At 42.2% G+C, this 27,448-nt stretch overlaps 1 protein-coding gene across 1 annotated transcript in view; it reads right to left on the bottom strand.

Moving 5' to 3' along the window:
* Positions 1–631: 631 nt before the first annotated feature.
* Arp5 (Actin-related protein 5) overlaps positions 632–27,448 on the bottom strand; it is a 32,558-nt gene continuing 5,741 nt past the window's right edge. Inside the window, exons 8-18 of the mRNA XM_077648496.1 lie at positions 22,827–22,928; positions 22,651–22,731; positions 20,724–20,852; positions 14,901–14,993; positions 12,623–12,683; positions 6,725–6,750; positions 6,515–6,615; positions 6,358–6,435; positions 5,996–6,113; positions 2,413–2,524; positions 632–1,047 (exon numbers count right to left, since the gene is read on the bottom strand). Of these exons, the coding sequence (XP_077504622.1) occupies positions 845–1,047; positions 2,413–2,524; positions 5,996–6,113; positions 6,358–6,435; positions 6,515–6,615; positions 6,725–6,750; positions 12,623–12,683; positions 14,901–14,993; positions 20,724–20,852; positions 22,651–22,731; positions 22,827–22,928 (1,104 nt within the window). The 3' untranslated portion in view covers positions 632–844. The remainder of the gene's footprint in view (positions 1,048–2,412; positions 2,525–5,995; positions 6,114–6,357; positions 6,436–6,514; positions 6,616–6,724; positions 6,751–12,622; positions 12,684–14,900; positions 14,994–20,723; positions 20,853–22,650; positions 22,732–22,826; positions 22,929–27,448) is intronic.

A 27,448-nucleotide genomic window follows, 5' to 3' on the forward strand; every position in this document is an offset into this window, starting at 1 on the left:
GCTGCACGAGTTGAGAGAAACCATAGTGGAGGGCTCCAGATTAATTCTGACCACCTAGGCTGCCAATTTCTGAAAATATTGAAAACCTCGGCTCTTCCCAATCATGGATTTCATTTTTACAACTTTAGCTTGGCTACAGATTGTAAACTACCCCTGCTCGAGTGTCCATTGGGGATTATGCTAAATGTGAAGCTGTCATGTTGGTCACACAAGTCCTGCACACATAAGCGTGCCTTTTTCTACTAAACTTATGTCACAGACTTGGTCATCCTTTAATGGGAGCAGTTGCTTTCATTACCAACCTGCAGTTGTGAACAAAAAAAAAACACTTCCAAACCTTGAAATTCTGCATCAGCACCATTCAGGGTATAAACTGAGGTTTTGCTTTCATTGTCACTAGGTTTTAACTTGTTTTAAAGTTTAATATAACAGCTCGAAGCTAAACCATTTCTAAGTCTCCATGTGTTTAGATGCTAGCCCCCAGGTACAACATACTTACCATTTTGCTGCATTGTGCAATGGCATGTCAAGTGTGAGAATCCTGTTGTCAGCAATATAGCCTTGGTAAAGCACAACAAAGCCTGTCATGGCATCACCCCAACTATTATAAATTCCCAAGGAACAAATAGACTCATAGATATGTAAGCTAGTTTATTTTACAATGGTGTTACAAGTATGTGGTTCTCATGACGTCTAGGAAAAAAGACAATTCACTCTGGAGTAATGTGCTTCTTGATGGCATGAAACTAGTACACAGAGCAATGCCATTCAGTAAATAATGATCACATAATTCACGGCTGGCCATGAGTGTCTTCTTTCTTTGTACAATTAACAGGCACAACTGTCACAATGTACTTGACTGCATTGTCAAGGCCTTGGCAGGTGACTGCACAACAGGTGAGCTTGAGACGTTGGAATAACAGTGCTCCTTCAAGTAGTCGGGACCTTTCTCTTCATAGTCGGCCCTCTTGATGGAAAATTTGTTGAGGAAATCTCTTTGAACAGCACACTGCCTTGCACCTTTCCAGCTGTCCAAGGCTGGGTTTTCTGAAAAAGTCTCCGTGTAAGCATCCTCCATCCAAAAACAGCTACAATTATCAAACTTGTTCATATAGGAGGTAAAGCTTCTCTGCAGCTCCTTGGCTTCAGCAATTTTCAGATACTTTAATGCCTGCTGTTCCATGTGGCATTTTTTGCAAAACCTGGTCGCATAATAACTCAACAATTTACACATTAACAATCTGAGCAAATCAACCTCCCCACACCTTGTTAACGCCCTCCCACCAAATGAAATGCACTTCATCATGATTCCTTCAGCAGCCCCTTGTACTGTGTGCATGTCACCTTAACCACGCCTTACTGTTACTGTTCTGATCAGTACCACAGCGTAAATATAAAAACGTGGTTCTCCAAAGCTTCACATAAGGTACTGATGTTAAGCACATTCAGCACATTGGGCCTCTAGCCAGTTGTGACACCACATTTGCACCTGTCGAATAAAGCTCAAAACAGACAGGCACTGTCTTCTATGACATTTTACACCCTACAGCCAATCACAGTTAATCCACCTAGACAGTCAGTGGAACAGCCTGCACCAGTGAAAAGCTATAAAAAGATATTGAAAGAATGCATCTTTTCCGACTGTATTTCAAGCTGCAGCAGTTGGAGCTAGGTATGTGGGCACGGAGGGGCCCACATTTATTTCGCTGGACGACGGGAACCGATGCAGCGAGGCATAACCAGCTGAGGAACGAAGCGTCCGAGCTGCTTGCCGACCTCGAGAGCGCTCTGGCGTTCGATGCTCGCACTCGCCAGAGCCCAACATTCAAAGCTCGCGCTGGCTGGCACGATAGACGCGGTGCCGCGATGGTGGTCGCTACAGGTGCTTAGCAACTGAGCAGTTGAGATGAGTTCTCTTAGCAGTTTTTTGCATTTATCAAAGTAGAGTATTCCCAACTTTCACTGAGCACACTTGCTTGTGAAGAACAGTGCCTAACCTAGGAGAAGCATCAGTTAACAGGTTTAATTGCCTGCAGCTGTACAGGTTTTTAAAAACGGGCTGAAACAGAAAAACATGTCTACCGAAGTTTTGGTACACGTCGACATGCCATCCTAATATATACATGGACTCATCCATTACCCAAAGTTTCATAACATGGTTTAGTTTAGGATAAACGATAAAGCAACACATTTTAATTTTGTCCATTCCAACACATTTCATAACTTGGTTTTGATTTACAACTTAAAGCCATACATTCTAAATTACCATTTACAATAAACACTGCTAAGGATCGAAGGCTCTGCTGTCACAGCTGCAATGCGGCAAGGCTGTAACCTCATTTTGTCATCATGCTTTTCTTTCATATCATGGCATCAGTATACATATCAGAGACAAATAATCTCTACACTTACTTGCAAATGTTACAGAGAACGGGGACTGAAAAGGACGCATCGCCAGGAGTTCAGTGCACAGTCGCTCACAAATGCCAGGAAGCAATGCTGGGCTGCCTGTTACAAACACATTCTACAAAATAAAGAAACACAGCCAGTACTTAATGCACAAGAGTGACACTTAGAACCTGTCTTTCAAAGCTCGGTGGGAAAACTTTATCAAGCACCTACATAGCAATGTAGCCCTCATCAGCCCTTCAGCAGAGTAAACATGTGCCATGGTTTATTCCTCGGCTTTCCAGATGGTATTATTAAAAATGTCTATACAGACAAGCTGTTAGCATCAGTCCCTCAAATATGTGGACTAAATACAAAGAATGAAATAAGCAATACCAAACTACTCAAATCAATTCAATGGCATTTTTCCAAAGAGATCCTTTACCCATGCTATAAATAACATCAGCAAATTCTGATAAACCAAATAAACCAAAGTGATAAACCAAATAACAATCTGGGTGTGGTCCTCACCAATACCAGCAGAATTCTGGTTCCTGAATTCAAGTGTGCACAGCCTTTCAGTAACACTTTTCCTTCATGCTTACTACTAAAAACATCTCATTTCCTCATAGAAGTGCCTATTTTGACATCTCAAGGCTGAAATAACCATTTATGAGACTGGTATTTTATACCAACTAGATAATCTTAAAGGGACTCTGAAAGGGGCTCTCAATAAAGGTATGGCATTCTTGAGATGTTAAAGGACGCTGCTTCACGAATATCCTCCAGCAAACATTTTTTTAAATGCATTTTGTAGAAGCTGAGTTATCTGTAGTCAGAACTTGAATGTGGATTTTAATTTGAAAAATTTCACGAGAGAATGTAGTGACTGAGTAAGTTTATGTACTCTTTTCAGAAGGAATTTCAGAGCCCCTTTAAGATCTTTACCAGCTCTGATTAACATAGCTTAACCAGCATTCCCAAATCATTTTAAAATGTTTTAATCAAATGACTGGCATGCAACAAAAGTGATAAAGCGATAACTACCCTTAAATCATGTGACCATTCTTCTTCCCTCCTTTACCACCCTACCTCAAAAATCGAAACAACTGACTAAAACACATAATTCATCACCAAGTCATTAACTGCTTGGAAGCCTATAACATATTTCAAATACTACTAACATAGCTTTTGCAGTAATTTCTCACAGGGCACTCAACTCATCAGACTACAACTCGCATTTTGAAGTTTATGCAGCTTTGCTAGTACGGACTTTACATTAGTTATTAGGCCTGCTCTGAACACCAATTTGCTGATGCATATTCAATATTAGGCTGCACTAGGGTAAATTAAGCAGCTTTTATAAATTTTTCTGAAGTATTTGATGCTGTCCATTTGATCCTGTCATGCTTAAACACAAATCAACACAATTGAACACTGACTTTCATATTACTCCTTAGATTAAAACCACCTTCAGCTCAGTTAATTTGTTAACAACATTAACTTCTTATCTAAATCCTCTCTGAAATACCCCAGGGAGGGTTTCCTTGGCCCACTACTCTACATTAATGACTTAGTCAGTGATATGCCACATCAAGTTAGGCTATCTGCTGATGACTGCATAAAATATTGTAACATTAATTTTGTCACCAATCATCAGTCTTTACTACTGGTCCTCAAGTGGCAAGCACACATTCATCTTGGTTAATGCCATTTACTCAGTTCTTTTCGCATGGCAACAGCTCACTTTGTAAATAATAGTTCCGTCAAACTTGCCACTAATTACTCACCTTCAATCATTCAGAACAAGGTCAGAACTGTCAGAACCATTGCTTTGTTGTCCTAACCACAATTCTGAATGCTTCGGCATATCTAAAGACACCTGCTTAATTCACCCTAGTCCACCCTAAAATTGAATATGCATCAGCAAACAGGCATTCAGAAGAGGCCTAAAAACTAATGTAAATTCTTAACAAAACTGAACTGTGCATTTCATTGTTTCAGACCATGCAAATATGCCAAGTGTTAGTGCATTAAAAAATCATGTAGAATCAGAAGATTAGCCAAATCACCATAAACTTGATCAACCACCACATACCACTACATCAAAGTTTCTTTCAGTCACCTGCATCCATCTTTCCGTGACATATTACCCTCACAAAGTTAAGCACACTGCATTTCATTAACCTTCACAAACAATGTCACTTATTGTGCGCACCATTACGAGTTGCAACTTAGTACTATCGCACACTGCCCCAGATGCTAATACAGCTAAATTTAATGATCTCATATGCAGTGATGTCAGCCTTTCAAAGCTAACTTCCTTTTCCTTCTTTTCTTTCTTGACACCTTGAACCATTTCTGATATGCAACTAGCTCTTAATATTTCCCATTTAAATTATGTTATAATTATTCTCATTTGTTTCTACTGTTTCATGAGCATTTATGTACTTCCCACAAATGGAGTTGACTTCTTCCTTTTTTTGGTGTTAAACGTATAACTTCTGCTACATGCTAGGCACTCATAGGTTTCATGTCTAATCATGCTTAGATTTTTGGTTGATTAGCTTAATTTTATACCTCATTTTCAGTGTCGCACTTCATTAATATCTGCTGTTACTCAGTGTTTTATACAAACAGTTTTGTCAAAACTACCCAATTGTATTCTCTCTCTTCTTTTTTGTTTTACAACAGCGTACGCCACCATTCATCCAATGACCTTATTGACAGCCTTGAGAAGTATTTCAAATAACCAATAAGAAAGGAACCAAACAAATTCACCATTATTCATCTTTTCTTCCCTTGGAAACCATGCTCTCACTGCAGTGAGGAATAAATTTATGTACACAGCCTTGAACTCTACAGTGCATTTCAGTTAATGATGCAGGCAGTAAGTACTTTACAGCAGCTCTAACAGGGCAGGAGCAGTCAAGGTTGCTTGTACACTCATCAAGCCTTGAACTATGCAGTGCATTTCAGTTCATGCTACAGGCAGTAAGTACTTCAAAGAAGCTCCAACACAGCAGGAGCAGTCAAAGTTGCTTGTACACTCATCACTCACTTGCGACAAGCCTCAGTGTTCTGGCAGTGTAGACAAGGTAAGCAGGACAGCAAGCAACATGAGTTCAATTTCATGAACAGTCAAGCCAGTGCTATGCACACACCGCCTGAACGAGTAGATGTGGAGGGCTACAATACACAGCGCCCTGCAGCATGCTCATGCCACGGCATGAGCACAGCACATCAGTTTCATCAATCTGTCTACTACATTTCATGGCCAAACCAAAACCAGAACTTTCATAAAGTATCTCTTTCTTTGTCCATATAGTTCATTGTGACAATGATCAAAGAGTGCTGACACTACAAATGTGTGCAACTCCACACTTAATGAACTAATGTTAAGCACCATCACAAATAAGAAAAGTAAATGATCAAAGAGTGCTGACACTACAAATGTGTGCAACTCCACACTTAATGAACTAAAGTTAAGCACCATCACAAATAAGAAAAGTAAATTCCCCTGTTCCGTGGCCAAAAAGAAAACAAAGGATTAAGGTTGTTCATGTGCTAACAAACAGTACCTGAATACAAAAGTGTGCTCCATTACCTGAGCCAAGAAAGACTGCTGTTCTTTAGTGTACCTAGAAAACACAAATTCTAAGGTTTCAGCAACACCCGCTTGTTCAACGCCGATTATGCTGGGCTGGAAGAGGATTTCTGGTGCTCTGCATAGACAAGAAAAAAGAATGCATGCCATATTAAGCAATGCAGAAGATTGCAGGTTTTTCTTTTTTTTAACGACACCTGCGTCTAAAAGTTAGCCAGTCGCTTTTCCACAATAAAGAAATAACCACTGTCATTCCAGGTGCCCTGTCAAACTCCTGGAATTTTGATCAGCACAGTAGTGAACCATACCACATCGTGCACTTTGATTTTTACATAAATTTAGTTACAGGTGCTCAAACGAACCTGATCCTTTCAGTTCCCAGTTGAAGTTGATAATATTCAGCAATGCTTGTGCCCACTTGATCAGCACCAAGTTGTTTCCTGAAACACAGCAGATAGATATGGTCATGTTGCCAATGCTTTTTGTTTGCTTCATTCAAAAGCTCAGTCTGACACCTACTTCTTGAATTCCCTTTCAAACTCTGCTATAATTTCTTCCATCTCTTCTCCTTCCTCTGCATAATCTGCATCATCAAACTCACTGTCTAAAAACTGAGACTCCTGCAAAATGAAAAGAAATCATAAGAAAAGCTTCTGACAAGGTTATGCAAGTAACAAACATCACATATTTATCATACATCTCGAACCTTATAGTGCATCCGGAGCTTACCTTCTTTCTTGACTTCCCTTTCTGACCTGGAAAAAATAATAGAGTATATTACACACTCCAAATTGCAGGTTTATGCATGTAGGTGTTGTGCCACTAAATTAGTGAAGTTTTACTACTCTTGCAGCAAAAAAAAATGGCCAGCTAAATAAGTTCAGAGTAAAAGTAAAGTTTGGATTTGGACTTTCCTTTATATGTCAAGAAATCTGTTGATGTCGATAAAAGAATTCTGCCTTCAGAAACTTGCCGTGTCTGCTCATAAACAGTATGCTCGCACAACGTTCATTCTAGACCAGGCAACATATTCTCATCTACAAATCTGCCGAAGATAGGTGGAAAAGGCAGGGTAGAAATATGGACCTCAGACCCCCCGAAAAGAGAGTGTTCATAAAAACAGAGAACCAAGAAAGGAGTCCAAATGATGGAATGAAGATGGTAAAAAGAAATCCTATCCACTAGACCTGCTAAAGAGCTGCAAAGAACACTCTTTTTTTTTTTTTCATTAACTGGTTTCTCTATCCAAAACCTGCACTTAGTTATGAAGGGTATTTTAGTTAAGGGGTCTGGAATAATTTTACAGGCCCACAAATTAGACAAGGCATCAGAAGTAGACTAGACCTGCTTATGCCTTTTTAACAATTCCTTGTGCCAAAAGAAACAAAACAGTATTATTGTTCAGCCTTTTCATTTTACATAAAAGAGGGAAGTTCCCAAACAGCAAATATTATTTCTAATACTTAAAAAATTAAACAAAACTCAAATGCTTGAAGTGAATACCTCCATGGACCACAAAAAATCAGCTGCAATAACAATGATAGTAGCAACAATAATAATAGCAGTAGTACAGTAAAAGCTCATTAATTCGACACCCATTAATTCTGAAATCTGGACAATTCGAACTGCTGGCTCAGTCCCAGTCAATGGCCACGTAAGTCGATAGCATCGGATGCTTTCTCATTTAGATGCTAAGGGTCTCACACCTGTTAAATGGTCGTCTACGGGTCTCACACCAGGTTCCTGAAGGGATGCCGTGCCCAGATATGGCCGGCGCGGCAAGGAATTGTCGAAATAGCCTAACTCAAAACTTGAGTTCCATGCTGCAGATTTGGTTGCACACCTCTGAGATGCACGCAGCAGCAGGCGTGACAAAAAATGAAAAGCCCCGTCGCAGAGTATAGTTTGACCGCTTAGTTTCGATTTCGCTTATCTGAGCTTTGTTCCTATCACCCGTGCATCAGCCAGCCAACCTAGCTTAGCTAAACACCATTTCGGATGCCGACTGGCACATCGCTGGTGTTCTCTTCCCCCCTTTTTCTTTTCTCACTCCTCATACGCAACGGTGCTACTTATGACGCATGTGACAAGGCAGCGGTGGAGCTCCACCACTTCACACCATTAAGGATGCAGGGGTCCTTTACTATTTTGGTGCAGTTCTGCTTTGACGTTTCCAACAGTATGCACGCAGTACAGCCTAGTTTTTTTTCAGGGTCATTCGACAATTCAAATTTTTTGATAATTGGAACATTTTTTCTGGTCCCTTGAAGTTTGACTTAAATGAACTTTTACTGTACAAGACATATACTCGGCTAAAATTTACAGGCTGAGCACATCAACCATCTGGACAACCAGTCAAGACTGTTCTTCTTCCCCTTCAGTGCCAAGCCAGCCAAGCCAGGTGGCGATGGAAACAATGATATAACTAATGCCTACATTAGCATACATCAGACAAGCCTAAAAAGTTAATCTGATGCAGAGTTACTGAAGCCATGATACACAAACAGACATATACTTTGGTTAAGAACAATAATTTACACAAGCACTAACTATCGGAAACACATCAAAAGTTTAATGAGAAAGAAGTAGTGTCCGCCTAAAAAAAAAAAACACCACGTGAAATTTCCTAACGTCTTTCCCAAAGTTTTTCAACACCTAAGGTGAAATCTATGAAACAGAGAAAGTTGGACACCCTGTCGAAAAGCGGCAGCTGCACAAACGGGACTGCACCAGGGCAAAAACCAGCAACCCATGGTGCCAACCATAGGACATTAAAACCATGTTCACACTGCTTGAATTTCAAGTCTTTTGCTATACGTTTCAATGATACCTTATAGGTAGGGCAATATTTCTAGAAATACCCTCATAAGGCACTCCATGCAATGTACACCACATCATCCCAAATAAAACTCATGAATGATCTCAAAATGATATAAAGTTGTTAAATCAATTACACTAACTGATCACTTTAATACATATAAAAATATTTTGTCACAAAAAATTTTTCTGTGCCTACCAACAGCTCAACAAAGCATTACAAAATGAGATTAGCGCAGACATATCATATAAAGACAACTAAAAATTAGTTACTGAAAAATGTGATGTCATAAATTAGAGCAGGAGTACGGTTCCACAATAAGTTGCTTATTATCAATTACAATCTTTGTGCGTAAAGTTCCGAGACTGAGTTCATTAAAAAAAATGCATTTAACATTGAAATCATTTGCGCAGCACCTCTTCGAAATAGTCTCCCTAGCAGTCTATACACAGCTCCCAACGCTTCTTGAGGTCATGGAAACAGTTGGAAAACGCTTCTTTTGGCAGGGCTGTCAGCTCATTTGTCATGGCGTCTTGAATGACCTCCAAGCTCCCCATCCAGCGAACTTTTAGGGCTATCTTCACACGAGGAAACAGGGAAAAGTCGCATGGGGAGAGGGCAGGCAAGTATGGCGGATGGGGAAGTACAGTAATGCTGTGCTTGGCGAGAAATTTTGTCGTGCTGAGAGCAGTGTGCGGCCTGCGTTATCGTGGAGAAGAACCCATTGTGCAGATGCCCATAAGTCATTGCGACAGCGTCGCAGTGCATCACGCATGTGTTGGAGCATGCGGACATATAACTCCTGATTCACCGTCTGCCCTTGCGGGACGAACTGGTGGTGTATGGCACCTCTGGCATCGAAAAAAACTATCAGCATCGTCTTTGTTTTGGTCTTCTGTTGCCGCATCTTTCTCAACGCCGAAGAGCTTGCGGACCGCCATTCGGCGCTCTGCCTCTTTGTTCCAGGATCGTATTGAAAACACCATGTGTCGCTTCAGCCATGATGCTGTCGATGAATGCAGCATCCTTCTCTGCCTCGGAGAGTAAATCAGCGCTCACTGGTGCCCGGGTGTCCTTCTGGTCCTGTGTGAGGTAGTGCGGCACAAGTCTGGCATTCAGCTTTCATTTTCCCCAAGTTCTCACGCAAAATTTGGTGGCATGTTGTCTTACTAATGTCGAGAGCATCTGATAGCATGCGGATTGCAATGGTGCGGCCTTGCTGTACGATTTCCCTGATCCGAGCTACGCTGTTTTCATTCTGTGAGGTTGAAGGGTGATCCTGCCTTGTGTAGTCTTCTACCGACGTTCTCCACGCAACGAACCTCTTGTGCCACTCGAAAACTCAAGCCCGCGGTAATGTCTCGTTGCCATAAGCGTCACGAAGGAGCTCATACGTCTGTGTGGCAGTCTTACCAAGCTTCACACAGAATTTTATGTTTACACGCTGTTCGAGGTGGACGTCTATCTCTCCACATTCACTCACAGTAGAATGCGCAGACGACTAGTGATGTGTTTTTCTACATGGAATGCCACCTAGCGGCTGCCACAGCAATTAACATAAAAAGCTCAAGTTAGCTCGAAAAGATGGCGCTGCACATACGCACCAACATATGTTTTGGGGAATCATTTCTAGAGAAGAAAATAAATCAGTCTCAAAACTTTACGCACAAAGGTTGTAGTTGCTGAAACCTGTGACGTCATAAATTAGAGCAGGAGTACGGTTCCACAATAAGTTGCTTATTATCATCATGTGTACACATGACCATAAACAAGCAAATAAGCATTCAATAAGAAAAAAACAGTCCTACTTTAGGACTGTTATTTTTCAATTCTGGCCGTGACATACACGTCTAAGCTCCGAAACACAACTTTCAAACTTTGTGCATAACCAGCATTCCATATGAAGGCCGAAAGATGTTGCAATACAGTGATCATATACCTATATGCTGTATTTAAATATAATGCTACACCCCAAATACTAAACCTTTTATTCGACCTCCCATTGCCATGCTAACAGCAGTTATGTCCAAGCTAGTTATGACATACAGTCAATAAATTTACAACTACAGGAGAAAAAAACACAAGCAAGCACTCATAAACACATGAAAACTATACAGGTAAACTGCACTGTCAAAAGTTGGACAGCACACCAGCAAGAGAGGTAGCCACTGGCAAATGGCCCATGTCTTGGTTGACCAGCTGAAGTTATCCATGAGGAAATGCATTACAAGATGGAAGAAATGACAATGACTTTGGGTGTGAAGGGATCCTTCGAGTTGCTATGGAACGAAGTATTAATACTTGATCTGTAAAAATTACCCTGCACAAGCATTACAGAAAGTCTAACATCTCAAAACAGTGGCCACCAGTAATGCTGACTCTTTCATATGAAATGAAGAATCACGTGAAGTGTAACCATAGAGTGCTAGCCAGGAAGAAAATAAGCAAGGGTTCTTTTTACAACTACACAGAAGCTGGGAATGAAATTTTAAAGTGCCATCTGCATGACAAAAGCAAGTAAGCAAGCAAGAACCACATGATGGCAGTAAAATTTCACGACATGCCAAAAATGACACGCAGCATATGACAAAAAAGACACTTAATACAACAACAAAGACAAATTAATTCTGCTGTATCACTAGACTGTCACATTTTAACAGCATAGATACTATCTTAATTGAAAACAGAAATTTTCTAAACTAGAAAAGGTAAAAAATGAAACGCAGGTATTGCCATTGCTGGCAGATTTCACAAGTGAACTCTGGCGCATCGACAGTTTTTTTTTACATGGATCTCTGAAGCTAGCTCATACCACCATTCACTTCAAAATGGTGACCACTGTGTCCTTTTCAGTGATTACACAAGTTTCAACTGAGTGGGGGCAATTTTTAAATGCCACTTTCTCGGCAGTAAATGCATCTTTTTCTGCCGAATAAACATCAATATAGCCAGAGAGAGCCATTGAAACAATTTTTACAAAGACCAACAATTGTATGGACTAGTCCTCAGAGCTCCTTTCAGGCACACTCATCAAACGCTCTCCAGCTAAGACCACAGCAACGGAAACATAATAACCCCAAGTACATGTTCAGCTGCACCTGGCTAGCAAACAGAACTGTCGGCATAAACAAAGCCCAAAAAAACGTGCTGCTTGATGAAAGTCCCCTTGACCCCCCTCTACCCCTGTCCAAAGCACTGCTGGAAAATGTGGGCTTAAACAGTCCCCAATTACAAAGTGCATTCTCCGCACCTTGCCTGGGAAGCTTTTTGGGGTCACATTCTTTAAGAAAGCTAAAATAAAAAATACCTGCAAGCCCACTAATTTCCCTTAAAATGAAGAGCTGAAGGAGGCATACGAACAATATTTTCAGAACTGCAAGAAAACATTTTTTTCTCTTCAGGAATACAACTTGCAAACAAATGCCAGTGGTGCAGTGCAGTTTCAGGTGACCCTGCAGAAAGCTATGTTCTCACTCAAAAGCTTGTCACATCGATGCCACACTCTGAACCCATCAACTGATATTCATCACTGCATCCTTGTGTATCACTAGTTAGAAATGATGTACACCCAGCCAATTCTTTAACAGTATCACACGAGTATCAAACAAATGGCTGCAGAGTGCTCTGTGGAAAAACGGGGGGGGGGGCTGAAAAAAGCATGGACTTAGCACACCGCCTCACTTCCCCAACGCCACTGTACGACTGCTTGTTCAAAACCCAGGTGATAAGGTTAAAGAAATGGCCAGGTGTACAACAATTTCAGTACTTTCAATACACTATTCATTTTAGCAAAGAGTTTCCCAAATTACCAGCATTGTGTGCTCGCTCCAAAAACCTTTGCTGCTGCAGCATCTTTTTTTCCTTCAGCTCCTGGAAAGTGAAGCCAAAGACATTAATAACATAGTGCCGACTACAAGACTGCCACAACAGTGTCAAGCTCATCACTTTCCAATTTCCAAGCAATGTTCATTAACAAGAAACTAAATTCATTTCATTTCAAAAGACAACAGAACGCACGCAGGGGCAAATAAGCCACAAAAGCATGTCAAGATGGCTTCGCGTACACACTAGTAGAGGCTCCACACTAGAAGGTGTGAACACATATTACCGAAGCATCACGGTAATCAAATGCCACAATACCAAGGACTCCACCACAGATGAAGCATTATCACTACATTATCTAACTTCACAGTAACTGTGGTTGAGGTTTACAAAATGCTTGCATGCATGCATGCTTTCATATCTTGGCATACCCCTGTCCCCTCTAAACAGTGTGATGTGCTCCTGTGCTGCACAGCTGGCAAGCACTGTTCTCTGATTGCAGCACCAAGCCGAAATCACATTAACCTTTTATTTGCCAATGTTCCAAATTTAGAATATACAAAATTGAATTTTTTATTTCCCTTCAAAATACACCCTTCTCCAAAATTTTTGTTTTTGCATACTGTATGAAGATTGTAGAAAGCATTGCAACTATGATATTTACTACTGACTTATTTGTAGACTTTGAATTATTACTGGTAAAATGAACATCTTTTGGGCCTTGCCACCACAGAGCGTTTGTGGAGACCTTTAACAGGAAAAAGAAAAATAAAGAACTAAACCCTTCGTGTCTTCAGCTGGCAGCGAGTTTTATGCAAATGTTCCTTTTCTGAAACACTGGAAATTGGCAGAAACAAAATTTGTGAGCACAGATACGCCAATGTTTTTCAGCAGTTGCTTCATAAGCAGCATTCCAAGCGCATGCTACGTATGTTGGACCCACCGCATGTCTTCGAGCTCTCACCTCCTGGCTACGTGCGGCGTCTCACAGGTTTTTTTAAGCATTCTGAGCATCTCAATACCACGTGTTCCACCTGATGATGGCAAAGATTGAACGAAGCGAGAGGCAGGTGCATGCAGAGCGTGGGCACACCCCTCCCCCCTAGCATGCACCCTACCTGGAGACGATGAAGGAAGTGCAAGACAGGTGAAGTAGTGAAGAAGGTGGTCACATGACCACGGAACGGAGCCATGCATGGGTCGTCATGGGACGTGCGTACCATAGCCATGCTGTAAAAGCCATTGCTCGAGAAATGCTCTGCTGCCTACCACGGGATCTGAAGCGATGAATGTGATGCAATACAGCAAGCATGATGAAAGAAAACATTATTTAAGCATAGTTGTTTGCGCAGTAATTTGATCTCCATAATTTGCAAAGACATTGCAGGCAGCTATGAGGTGGTCTTGATAGCCAAAAGAAGGAATCGCACTGCACAGACCATAAAAGCTGTTTCAAATGACAATAGCAGTCGGTTTACGGGAAACGCCAATGTTCCAAAAATGGAACATGGAAAAAACTTTAGTCATTGTAAATGTGGCTACATTTTTTTTTGCAGTTAATTTAAAAAGCATCTGTAAATTGCCAAAAAAAATTTTCATCTTTCAAACACTGCTTCACAGCGCGGTGTTTAAAAGGTTAAGAAGTTCACTGGAAGTGGCACCTTGTGTTATCACTTATAACAAGAGTCACACCATGCAGAAAAAGGCATGTGATATACCAGCAGACAGGAAAGGACATGCTCGTTAACAACACCAGTCTGACCTGCAGATGATACGCTAGTGACAGCATGGCAATCCAATCTGGTCATGCACTTGTAATGTCCAAACAGTAGGACCCAAGAGTACGGCTTGCAACACGGCTTGCGATCACGGCTTGCAACAACTAGAATTTGATAGTACCTGGAGAGAAAAAGTGCTAACGTGGGTACTAAGCAGGCCTGCTAGCTGTTCCACATCATCACCAGCAGCATGCATAAGCAAGGCATTGTGCATATGTCACTGCTAACATGGTCACACATCCAGGGCAAAATATGCATGTTGATTAAACATCTGCTATAAAATTGCATTGTACTGTGCAGACTCCATGCAACAAATAGAACAAACAGGAATTCGCTACAGTTAATAGCAAACAAAAGATACAAAAGCAAGCATCAAAACACGTTGCTAGGCTGTATCAATGAAATAAAATCGGACAACCACACCAAACACCCCCAAAATGTAAACAATACAGCTGAGCCAAAAAAAACTGTGTAACAATGCACTCACCTCTCTTCTTTTCCTAACAGCTGATATCCAAGTGTCAGGCTCTGAGAAGGAACGAGGGTCTAGGTCTGAGCAGGATCGTTTCAGGGCACTCTCCTGTAATACCAAAGGAAAAAATTCCTCAGGGAGCAGGCCTATTTTGCTAGCAGTTGCAGCTTAACAGCATACTTCTTCTCCTGGTAGATGAATACAGAGCACCAAAAAATACACAACACAGCGGACAACTTTATGAGAAAAAAATTACCAAAGTAAGCTGCAACAACACTCGTATTCACGCACAGTTGTACACATACCCTCACCACACACACGCACACGCAAGTGTGCATGCGCACACGCAAGCACACACACAAACTATGGAAGAGAAAGATGGCCATTGGCATATATGTGCTGAGAAGTTTACAGCATTTTTTTTGAACTGCTGCACTTCCCTTTTTTTTTTTGCGAAAACCACACACTACACAATAATCACAAAGTGAACAAGGAAGGGAAAACCTCAGTGTGCTTGCCAATGTTTCAACAAGTGTACTTGTCGTTGTCTGGGCAAAGAGTTCATCATTAGCTGGGATTAAATAGGGTCGTCCTTCCAAGGAGGAAGGCCCTCTGAGGGGAGGGAGAGTGTGAAGTGGGAATGCCGTTAGGATGGGGAGGGTGAATCTTGTCCAGGCATGATGGCTACTAAAGATGTTTAACCAGCTGTCCTGCAAAACTGTGAAAAGAAAAAAGGCCAGCTCAGCAGAAAGGAATCCAGTGGTGTGGAGCATGGAGAGGTAGTGGGCGTGGGCTTGAAAGGCTGTGTTGACCTGAAAAACTCAGATAAGGGATTAGTCAGCATGGCAGAACAAAATACCTTGAAAAAAATATAATAAAGGAAAATGAGAAAAAAGAGAAAGCATGAAAGGAAAGGGGAGTGGTGGAAAGGAATGCGAAAGACAAGTCTTCCTGAGAAGTGATGGCAAGAGAAGCAAGGCACAAGGTAAAGATGAAATTGAACAAAGTAGAGAGAAAAAAATAAAAATTGTCACTGAGAGGGTAAAGGACCGGTCAGGGCAGAAGGGCAGGGTGAAAGGAACGATTGAGCGGCAGTATGAAGTGCTGGTAAATGCTCTGACCAGGGCAGAAGGGCAAGGTGAAAGAAATGATTGACCAGCAGTATGAAGTGCTGGTAAATGCTCTGACCATGTGCAACACTTGTTTAAAGAATTACTCCAGTGCCGGACTGTACCTGAGATATTCTAAGTTTCCTCTGGATATGTTAATCCCTGCTAGTTGTAAGGTTTTAAATTTGTGGATTAGGAATGCCTCACTGTATTTTCTGTCCATTGCAGATTTGAAAGCCTGATTGAAGAATGAACAGTTTAAGCTCATCGAAGTTGTGACCGCGTTGATTAAAATGTTCCACCACTGTCTTCTGTCAGTTCCTTGCAGTGTCAGCTTGACGACCATATAGCCTGGCGCTCATTGGTTGCCCGGTTTCTCGGATATGTTGTTTCTGACAAGAGGGGCATGGAAGCGTGTAGATAACATTGGACGACGTGCAGTTAAAGCTACTCTTTATATCGAAGCAGAAGTCGCTTGGCGTACTTCTAACGGTAGTGTCACTTTGTAAATGTTTGCATGTCTTGCATCTAGGTCGAGAGCATGGGCTTACTGTCGGCCGGGGTTTCTTATCAAGGCTAGCGTATACTAGGATGTCTTTCAGGTTTGTGTTGTGTCTGTATGTTGACAAGTTCTCTGTAGGAATGTTATTGTTCGAAATGGTAGGCCTGCCTAGGATATCTGCTGTAAACAAGTCTTCTGCTAAAACCTTAAAGATTTTAGGATGTAAGTAGAAGAGTCCTGCTTGTTTGTTTGACGAATTTAAGAAGTTGTAGTCTGATTGCATTATCAGTTACCAGGATAATAAGTCTGCCAGTGTGCCGAGAATGAAGACAAGCTCTGTTTTAACAAGTCCCGCAAGCTGCCAGAACTTGTGGCGAATGCACAGCACGCCTTCACTGATCCTGATCTCTGCTTCTGCATGGCGCAACGATCCAATGCGTTGGACTGTTCGAAGCAGCTGTGGGTGCTCAAGAGCAGCTCTAACGCCGCCGCAGTGCACTTAGACACGGATCCTAGGACGAACCTGATGGCGCCGAACCAGGTTGAGGATTTCCAGTTTGAGCATTTTATGCACACCGAATCCCTTCATAATCATGAATGTGAATGAGAAGTTTGACAGCAAAAATGTGGCCAGGCACTGCCGTTTTTGATGACTCTTTTCGCTAACCACCTTGCAGACATTCCAACCCTCCTCCCTTCTTTTGTCCAGGATACAATGCACATTCTATGAATAATAGAGTCACTTAATGACACAGCCATTATACCAGTGGATAGCATACTGGTTACACTTGACGTCGACGCTTTGTACACAAATATTTCCATGCATGAAGGGATCAACGCACTCTCCAATGCACTCACTCAAAATCCACACCCACGTGAAACTGAAGTGTATCTCTCGCTACTTCACTTGGTACTCACGCTCAGTTACGTTGAGTTTGATTCTTTTTATTACCTTCAAGTATTTGGAACAAGTATGGGCACTTCCCTCGCACCGACTTATGCAAACATTTTTATGGGGCTCCTGGAGTTTAAACTTCTAAATTAATTTTCAGAAAAATCCTTCATATACCTGTGCTACATAGACAACATTTTTATGACATGGAAACATGGATGTGAGACCCTAAAGACATTCACCACACATCTTCATTCGTCCCACTCTAGCATAAAATTTACCGTTCATTACTCTATAACGCAGGTCAATTATCTCGACACTACTGACAATCCACACAGTACAGGAAACCTACAGACCGACAGCAATACTTGGATTTTACTAGCCATCATCCAAGACACTGTAAGCAAAGCATATTTGTAGGACAGGCATCGCGCCTGAGAAGAATATGTTCCGACGATGACGACTAACTGGAACACCTACACTAACTAAAAAACACCCTAAATGGTAGGAACCATCCACAGAACTCCCTTAATAATGCTTTCCAATGAGCAAGCACTCTGAAACGAGGCGAGGTACTTAAAAAACAAAAAAAAGCTACAGTGAGTGCCCTCCTGCACTTATAACAAAATACTAGAACGGCTTTCCGAACATAAACAATATTTTGCAGAAATACCACCCTATTTTAGCTGGCAACGATTGTTTCAAGAAAATATTTCCCGACGCACCAAAGGTAACATACAGACACAACACAAACCTGAAAGACATCCTAGTACATGCTAGGCTTGATAAGAAACCCCGGCCGACAGTAAGCCCATGCTTTCGACCTAGATGCAAGACATGCAAACATTTACAAAGCGACACTACTGTTAGAAGTACACCAAGCGATTTCAGCTTCGATATAAAGAGTAGCTTTAACTGCATGTTGTCCAATGTTATCTACACGCTTCCATGCCCCTCTTGTCAAAAACAATATATCCGAGAAACCGGGCAACCAATGAGCGCCAGACTAAATGGTCGTCAAGCTGACACAGCAAGGAACCTACAGAAGGCAGTGGCGGAGCATTTTAATCAACGCGGTCACAACTTCGATGAGCTTAAACTGTTCATTCTTCAATCAGGCTTTCAAATCTGCAATGGACGGAAAATGCAGTGAGGCATTCCTAATCCACAAATTTAAAACCTTACAACTAGCAGGGATTAATATATCCAAAGGAAACTTAGGATCTCTCAGGTACATACCGGCACTGGCACAATTCCTTAAACACGTCTTGCACATGATCAGAGGATTTACCGGGCCTACATACCGCCGCTCAATCGTTTCTTTCACCGTACCCGTCCGCCTTGACCCATCCTTTACCCCCTCAATGACAATTTTTTTTCTCTCTCTTCTTTCTTCAATTTCATCTTTACCATGTGCCCTGCTTCTCTTGCCATCAGTTCTCAGGAACACTTGTCCTTCACATTCCTTTCCATCACCCCCCCTTCCTTTCATGCTTTCTCTGTTTTCTCTTTTATCATATTTTTTCCCTGTATTTTGTTCTGCCATGCTGACTAATCCCTTGTCCAGGTTTTTCATACCAAGCTACAGCCAGTCATACCAAGCCACCTGTAGCAGCTAGACACGCAGCTTTTCAAGCCCATGCCCACTATCTCTCCACACTGCATACCCCTGGACTCCTTTCTGCGCTGGCTTTTTTATTTCACAGTTTTGCAGGTCAACCAGTTAATCAACTTCAGCAGCCATTATGCCAGGACAAGATTCACCCTTCCCATCCTAATGCCATTCCCACTTCACACCTCCTCCCCCTCAACGGGCCTTCCTCCTCGAAGGGATGGGACTATTTAAAACCCGCCAATGACGAACTCTTTGCCCAGACGAAGAAAAGTCCACCTGTTGAAACGTTGGCAAGCACCCTGAGGTTTTCCCTTCCTTGTTCACTTTGTGATTATCAAGGGCCTTCTGACCAACCTCTCTCTAGCATGGACTCCACTCACCATTCAGTACAAAAGTCGCACAGTGATGAAAGTAAACACAAGCTAACCATAAGGCACTTCTTCAAATGCCAGACATAATTGCCATTACCCCTTCTACCAACTTTCAGTCTTTGTTTTGGGGGCACAAGTTCACGAATTAAACAGCTCATGCTTTGGTTTGTTACCTCTTTGCTGTATGACAGCCACCATTTGCATGTAATGCAATAATCACAACACATATCAGGAGCAGCACGCCAGGTTGTGGAGGTACCAGACAGATGGAGAAACAGACAACGGGACAACAGTGGGAAGGTTGCCACCTACCCACTGTAACAGGTGAGCCACCCACCAGAAGCAGGCTTCGGACAGACAAACAGACAACGGCTTTTCGGCAGAGTAGAAGCCCTAGTAGTGGCGGATTAAAAGTGTCTACAGTCCTTTACAGTACTCGGATGACTAAACTTAATGTTCAAAAGAAACACTCCGCTCTTTCCTTGCTGGAAACTGCTGACCATAACGAACACTACCCCTCACAGAAAGATGCCGTATATTTCATCTCCGTTTGCCACGCACTGTGTAGTTGACTGTCCACCCATACCGGTCATCCCAGGCGTGTTTGCAGCATTGTCTCCTGTAGCCATTCTTTTCAGAGCTTCAGATATTGTACTTGCTTACTCTTGAAGACATGCTTTTCTGAACTTCTGTACATACTTCACAGGCCCAATGTTGCCAAGCAGGTTTGAGAAGCAAGCTCAAAAAATAAAGCCAAGGTGTGTTGGGAATGCATGGCTTTTTGCCACAGTAACATCCCAGTGCTGTCATGAGTTGCCTGTGGCTTTCTAAAGCAAAAAAAAAGGCATAATTTTGCGAACTTTATGCTCATCAGGGATAAAAACACAAAACAGTTCCTGACAACAAAAGAAAGCCAACATCAATTAAATACTAGCCAAAAAAAAAACACCAGGTGATTTCTCTTAAACAGCACAAAATCCCATGCCATGACCACAGCCAAATTGGCAGGACTGCCCATAAATGGTGCATGATCATCAGACAGAGCAGGACCACAAAAATGGGAATTATTGCAATAGTTGTTTCCGAGATGCTTGTTAACTGCATAGTATAAACATTGCTTGACTTGAAACAGTGCAGTCAAGCTGACACATATTAAAAACCCAATACATTAAACTTTCTTTCATATATTTTTACAAAAATGTAAGCCTATTTTGAGTCACAGCATATCTTGTCCATTTAAAGGGTACTGATAAAGAAAAACAATAACAGGTGCATGCATTTGCACAAACACAATCTTTAGCACAAATGTGATAATAAGCAATTTTGATAAGGAAACACAACAAACTAACCATTAGGTCAGGGTCTGCTGCATTACCGCTGGCCAATGAATTCTTCACTTGTTGAACTTGTCGTTGTAGCTCATTTATCACCAAACTGAGCTCTTCGATGCTAGAGAATCCTAACTCTTGCAAGGTTCTCTACAAAAAATGAACAAAATAATTAAGTTGCACAGAAACCACGGCATGAGAGAAACTGGGAAGAAAAACAAATGGCACAGACAATCATACCATATGATATGACATAAATCTGTTTTATTGGTTGTACATTTTGCTTTTACAATGATCGCCCTCCCATCTCCCTCTCTCTCACACGCATGCCTGCACGCACGCACGCGCACACACCTGGACCAAGGACTATACAACTAATATAGTAAAAATAGTGCCCCATCCTCTTCTTCTCTATCACTATTATGTGACCAGACTTGTCAATGAACTCAATTTTCACATAATATCAGGCTTACTGTATCCCATCCCACCTGCTCCATGCAGTACTGCTGAAGCTGAAGGAAGTATGCAGTAAAATGTAGTTCCTGGCTATGTCTTCGCTTGCATAGCAGATGTGCAGGTAGAAAGATTTTAAGATTCCTTTACACTCTAAGTATCCAGCAGTAACATGTCCTATAGTTATATAAACGATTTTGTAGATGCACTGCAGAGGATCATTCTACGTCTGTACATTCACTTTCAAAATTGGCTACCGTAGTGCACAGTTAGGCTGCACTGCACAAACATCTTGCCATGCAGTAATACCAAATTCATGGTTTAAACCTTCTTACAAATGCAGATGTAATGCATTACAGCAGCATGCTGAAACACTTGTTTACATCAAAGGGTCAAAGATAGCTAAAAATGGTTCAAGCACCCCACTACAAGATGCTTCAGCATAGGCAGGTAATTTGGAGGGCTCTTCCATCTCAGGACCACCTCCACTGTCGACAGAAACACTATGGCAGCATTATAAACAGATACTACTGCTTTTCAGAAGTCTAACCTGCCGTGATGGCTCAAAAGTAGGGCGCTCGGCTACTGCTCCTGACTGAGGTCGTGGGCCCATCCGTGGAAGATGTGTTGCAATGGAGGCATAAAGCAAAATGTGCCCATGTGATGTGCGATGTCAGTACACATTAAAGATCCCCAGGTGGTCAAAACTATTCCAGATGGCTCTGTGTGACCCACCGGTGATCCACGACACAGTGAGTGTATTAAACAAAGCTAGGTAAGGCATTCTCACAAGTGGTCATAAGGTGTCAGGCATCAATTGTACTGCACTGTCACTGCATAATGTTGGTTCATTTAGCTTTACACGATTTTGCATGCCAAACTGAAATCCGTCAACCAACCAGAAATGTCATGCTCAACCCAATCAATACGAGGCAAAATCGTAATTTTTACCACACCCACATAACATGTCTCAGTCAGTTGTCAGTGGTTCAGTACAATATAGTGCCGAAATACATAAACTCTAAGCAATGATGGTAAGCAGCCCCATGCACTATTAGCAGCAAGAGGTCCGGTATGTGGAGGCATAAAACACTGCACACTGCTGAGCCATCCACCATATACTTGTACTCAAAAACCACACCCTGGGCACAAGTGCCAAAGCAACACTGTGAGCTACGAAGGGAGGCTCCGGAATATGCTGAATACTTGCGGTACACCCCAAGATCAAAGCACATGGCCATTTTTAACGTTTCGCATACATCAAAACGCAGCCACCACACCAGTTCGGACCAAACCTTTTTTTCACCTCTCATTCAGGACACTAGGAGTTCATCCAAGGGGTGACAAATGCACAATGCACATGCACATGCATATGCACAGAGCATGGGTAAGGGACAGTAGGCATATGACACCTGATGGCATGGTGGCGCAGTTTAATCAGCACTCACATGCCTGTAAGCTTCTGCTGCCAGTACACCTCAAGCACACTTCTGACCTGAAATGTTGCCTCATCTTCAAATTCAAGCAGCTCCTGGATGTTAATCAGCTGCTGCAGTTTTTCTTCATCATCTGCTAGCTGTAAAATAAGAAAAAGGTGAGATGTAGAAAGTACTTGCAGTGTGGTCATGGCAAAGAAGGCATTCAGATTATGAGCAGTCAGTTTCCACTAACAGTATCCTGTTTCTTCTTTGCTATGGACTCCTGTACTCGCTTCACAATGTTGAAACAGATGTCCATTTTCCCAACCCCAGAGCCAATGGCACCACTAGAGGTCTGCAAAAAAGAAAAAATAGAAAGCAAGTTGAACTATAGAGGCACCCTTTCAGTCACACATCCAAAGTGTAACAACGGGCACATCTCATCATGTGATTCATGCATTGTCGTTGTACACAATTATAAAGAGCAAGCAATGACATCAGTACAGAGAGAGCTTAGTACATCATGAGCACTGCTCCTCATAGCAGGGATGTCCATAAAACCCCAGCTACCATTAACAGGCCAGTCATAATATGTCTCAAAGGTCAGCATAGGCAAACAGGAACTTCTAAACTTGTTCAGTTATTTACTGCACCAAAATTATGCTTGAAACAGCTACTTAAAGACCCTGAAAATCCCCACGTACCACTGGAGCCAAAAGTTTACGGAATACCGAATCAATTAAAAATCTTAGCTGTTGTGCTCCCTGAGCAAGCAGCTTTGAATCGCATGGTCCAGACTGTCCTCCTCCCGTGTTGTCCATGCAGTGCACCCATTAATTCCAGGATACTTGCTGAGGATGCATGGCTATGCATAATTTCACAGAACCATGTCTACCTCCCATAGCCTGCCACACTATGAGTGACAAGGAATCCCACTTCAGGGTTCAAGTATTCTCAAGAAGAATCTTTTATCTGACTTCTGCATTAGGCTCACACAAGAATGATGACACTAAAACAGACCGTGCAGTGACTAGGAAATCTATACTTATTATGAATGTCCCTTTATCAGTACACCGACATCATATTTCCAAAGTGCACTATGTTTACTAGAAGGATGACTCGAACGATGATGACACTTAAGTTATGCCTAAAAAGCTTCAGAAAAACCAGCAGCTCAGAAAATTCAGAAGGCATGCAGCTGCACTGAATGGCAGTACTGCTCATATGTCACAAAACGTGCATTCCCCCCATGCAGGACACTAAGCAGTACAAGGATGATGGGACAAAAATAAGCAGGCACATAAAATTAATGCAACATTGCAACTGAAATTTGCTACTAGTAAAGAACAATAAAGATAACTAAAGCACCAGCTGCATTAAATATTAATGAAAAGCTCTGCTATCCATCTCAGTCATAGCACATTTTCTCACATGCATGCCCACCATATACTATATTTACTCGATTCTAATGTGCACCTTTTTTTTTTAGGGAAAAAATCATTTGAAAATGACATGTGCATTAGAATCAAGTGCGAAAATGAAACTAATGCAGCAATATCCTATTTGCTGCTGCAGTAGTTTCATTTTCGTACTATTGCGCAGGTCATTTTTAGACGATTTTTTCTGGAAAAAAGGTGTGCGTTAGAATAGAGTAAATACGGCATTCCATCAATACAGCTGCTCATTTATCACTATAACGACTCTGCATTAATTTGGTCATATATACAAAGAGCCTGAGGAATTTCCCATGCAAACAGGGTTCTGAAGATGCTGATGTTTCTCTCCATAAATGTCAAGAGTGCACAAATAAGGTGCTTCTTACAGTTATATGCTAAATGTCCCGTCGCTGCACATGCCTGCACAACACTATCACAATTAGTAACTGAAGTGACTCCTTGTCTGTCCAAACTAGCATTCCTTATAATACAACAGGGCAATTTTGCACACCACAACATTTCGTATAAACCAATGTTATGGACCTTAGGGACATAAACACTTGAGTGCAGTGGGGTCGTGCGGAGACCCAGGGGCATGCCCCGACTTCCTCTCCAACAATAAAGTTTTTCTCTCTCTCCCCAGCATCTTGAAGGCTCTAAATACTGTTCGCAGCCAACACATTTGTGACAGCTTTTGTGGAGCAATGCAGAAGAGGCACATCAACATACCCCCTCCTCAAGAGGCTCCACGAATCACTGGTCACAAATCATAGTCTTCCATGTGGACACCAATTGTCATCAATCATCAGTGAGAGTGTAGATCCATAACAGGCCACATTCTACCCCGTTTAAGTAACACTTTCAGTTCACTCCACACAAGTCACCGCCCAGCAATGGGAAAGGAAAATACTATGTGGATGCGCATTAACTGCGATAAATTGGGCTGCATGCTGGGCTGGTTTGTAGGTGGTAACTGCAATAGCACTGGCGGTGATAGACCTCCACTAGCATTTTAGCTTTCACACATCTCCTTGCTGTATAAACATCAGCACTTCAAGAATCAACAGCACAAAAGCTGTTCTCTGCATTAACTGTGCTTTGCAGAATGATGGAAAATATTCTGCAGCACAGCTTACACTTGCTGCACTGCCAATCAGGTAGGCACTATGCAACTTGCCCAGAACAAAAAGTAAAAATAATGTGCATTAGCCACTGTGCACATGGTAAGCTGTCATGCTTAAATGACCGACTAATACACAAGATTCAGTTGAAATAGAATGGAAGATTAGTCATAACTATTCAGTTTGTAACTACACCTCGGTGGCTATGTATTAACATGGTTCCACTCTGTTCAAAATTAAAGTGATAATTATATCAGTGAAATGTCTGTGGTACTGGGCAAAGAAAGGTATGGTATGGTATGGTATGGTATGTGGGGTTTAACATCCCGAAGCTGCACACAGGATATGAGAGATGCCATAGTGGAAGGCTCCGGATTAATTCAGACCCCCCGCAGCTCTGTAACACACACTGGCATCATACAGCATAAAGGTGTGTTTAAATAATCGAAATGTGGCCACTGCAGCTTAGATTTGATCCATAGTCCTTGGGTTCAGCCAATAAATGTCATTTGCATTGAGACACAGCGGCAAGTTGATGAAGAAAGAGCAGTTTAGTTGATGGGATATATGCCTGCCTGACACAAATGTGCAAATATACGCAATAACTTGCCACAGGCAGCACAGCTTTTTCATCACACTCTATGGTTCAAAGTGCACTTTGTATGTGATGTGTGTGCTGATGTGTGCATGTGTTTGGTTTGGCTTCCCCTTTTCCTGTTCAGCATTCGTCTTGTGGGCACCCTTTTTAATGCCCGAGCATTGTTGGCCGCAGTGAGCGATTTCAGCGATGTGTGTGTGGACCCCCTATATGGTCCTTCTGCGTCACACGAACAGAAAAAAAATCCTACAAAAAAGTTCCACGGGTCAGATTCAAACCCAGGAATTTTGCGTGGGAAGTGAGTACGGAACCTCATAGCCCCGACGAGTGCTGTGTCATTTGATGGATAAAGGGGAGCATAGCCACCTTTACTGGAAAGGTCTTTTAAAAGTGCCATGTGATGTGACAGGAATATAAGATTTACTCAGAATCTCAAACCATTACTAAACCAGGATATAGCATTTAGAGTGAAAAATGCAAGCACATATTAAAATACTAATGCTCCTCATTTCTGACAACCATCCAGTCAGTACCTGTCATGGAAATTCTGCTTTGCCTTGCACATTTCCTGGAAGACATACTGCAGTGGTGCAAATTATTATCATAAACTAAAATTACTTTACTTGACTCTTTCTGCACTGCAACAAGTTCCAGTTTTGGTTTCCAAGATGGCAGCTTTGCCAAGCAACAGTGAACTTGCCCCTGCCTTTTCTCTCACCTCACCCTCTGTTACGTGCCCAAACTTTCATTTTCTAGGCATGCTACATGACCGCAGTAGCACCACACTTTACAGTTGCAAAAATGGATATATAAAGTTTTATTTTGCTTGTTTTTGCGATCTATCTGAGAAGTGGTCGGAACCCAAGTGCATGCCACAGACCTAGAACATCTTCCATTTGTTCCGTAGCCTTTTTCACCCATGGAGTTTGTCACGAACCAGCTAACGTACGTCATGGTAAAGCGTGAGGAGTGCTGCCGAAGGGGAGCAAGGGAACACGCCGACAAAGAGGAAAGACTCTCAAAACAGCGCCGCGTGCGAGTTTCGGGTTCCTCGGCCAAGGCCTAAGCGAGTGAGGAATGGCTTGTTTTTGGAAGTCGGTCGGTCTGAAACAGATGATGCCGACAAGACGGCTCGGGTGGACCGGTGCTGTATGTTTTTTTTCCTTAACCTTCTTGCTAGCCAGCCAAAGCGGCTAACAGCGACGCGTGTGTTGTAAATTGTGTTTCTCTCCTCTCATTGTAGCATCTTCTAGTAAGCCAGTACAGCTTGCAGCAAGGCGTGTGTTCGATATTGTGTGCTTTTCTTTTGCGTTGTGAGGCATGTGTTTGATATTGTGTGCTTTTCTTTTGCGCTGTGACATCTTGCGTCATGACATCTCGCGTCTGAAAGGTGGCGGAAAAGCCACCTATTGGCTGCTAAAGAGTAAGTTCTGGCGGGAGGATTGTGTATTGGCTAAGGATGTAGTTCTGGCGGGAATTCAACGAGATGGGTACGCGCGAAGGAGAGCGCAGGAGGTTGGTGTGTGGCAGCCGGACAGATCGGTCGTGTGTGTAGCCGGTGGTTGTCCCGGGGCCACGGAGTTGGAGACGCTAGTTCCTTGAGCAGCGGCCGGACAGGTTGGCCGTGTGGTGTGGTGGCCAACGGTGGTCCGGAGTCGTGGGAGTTTGAAGTTTTGTTTTTAGTTAAATCGAAGAGGCCGAAATCTTTCGGCATATGTAA

This window comes from Amblyomma americanum, chromosome 1 (assembly GCF_052857255.1).
Source record: "Amblyomma americanum isolate KBUSLIRL-KWMA chromosome 1, ASM5285725v1, whole genome shotgun sequence".
NCBI lineage: Eukaryota > Metazoa > Arthropoda > Arachnida > Ixodida > Ixodidae > Amblyomma > Amblyomma americanum.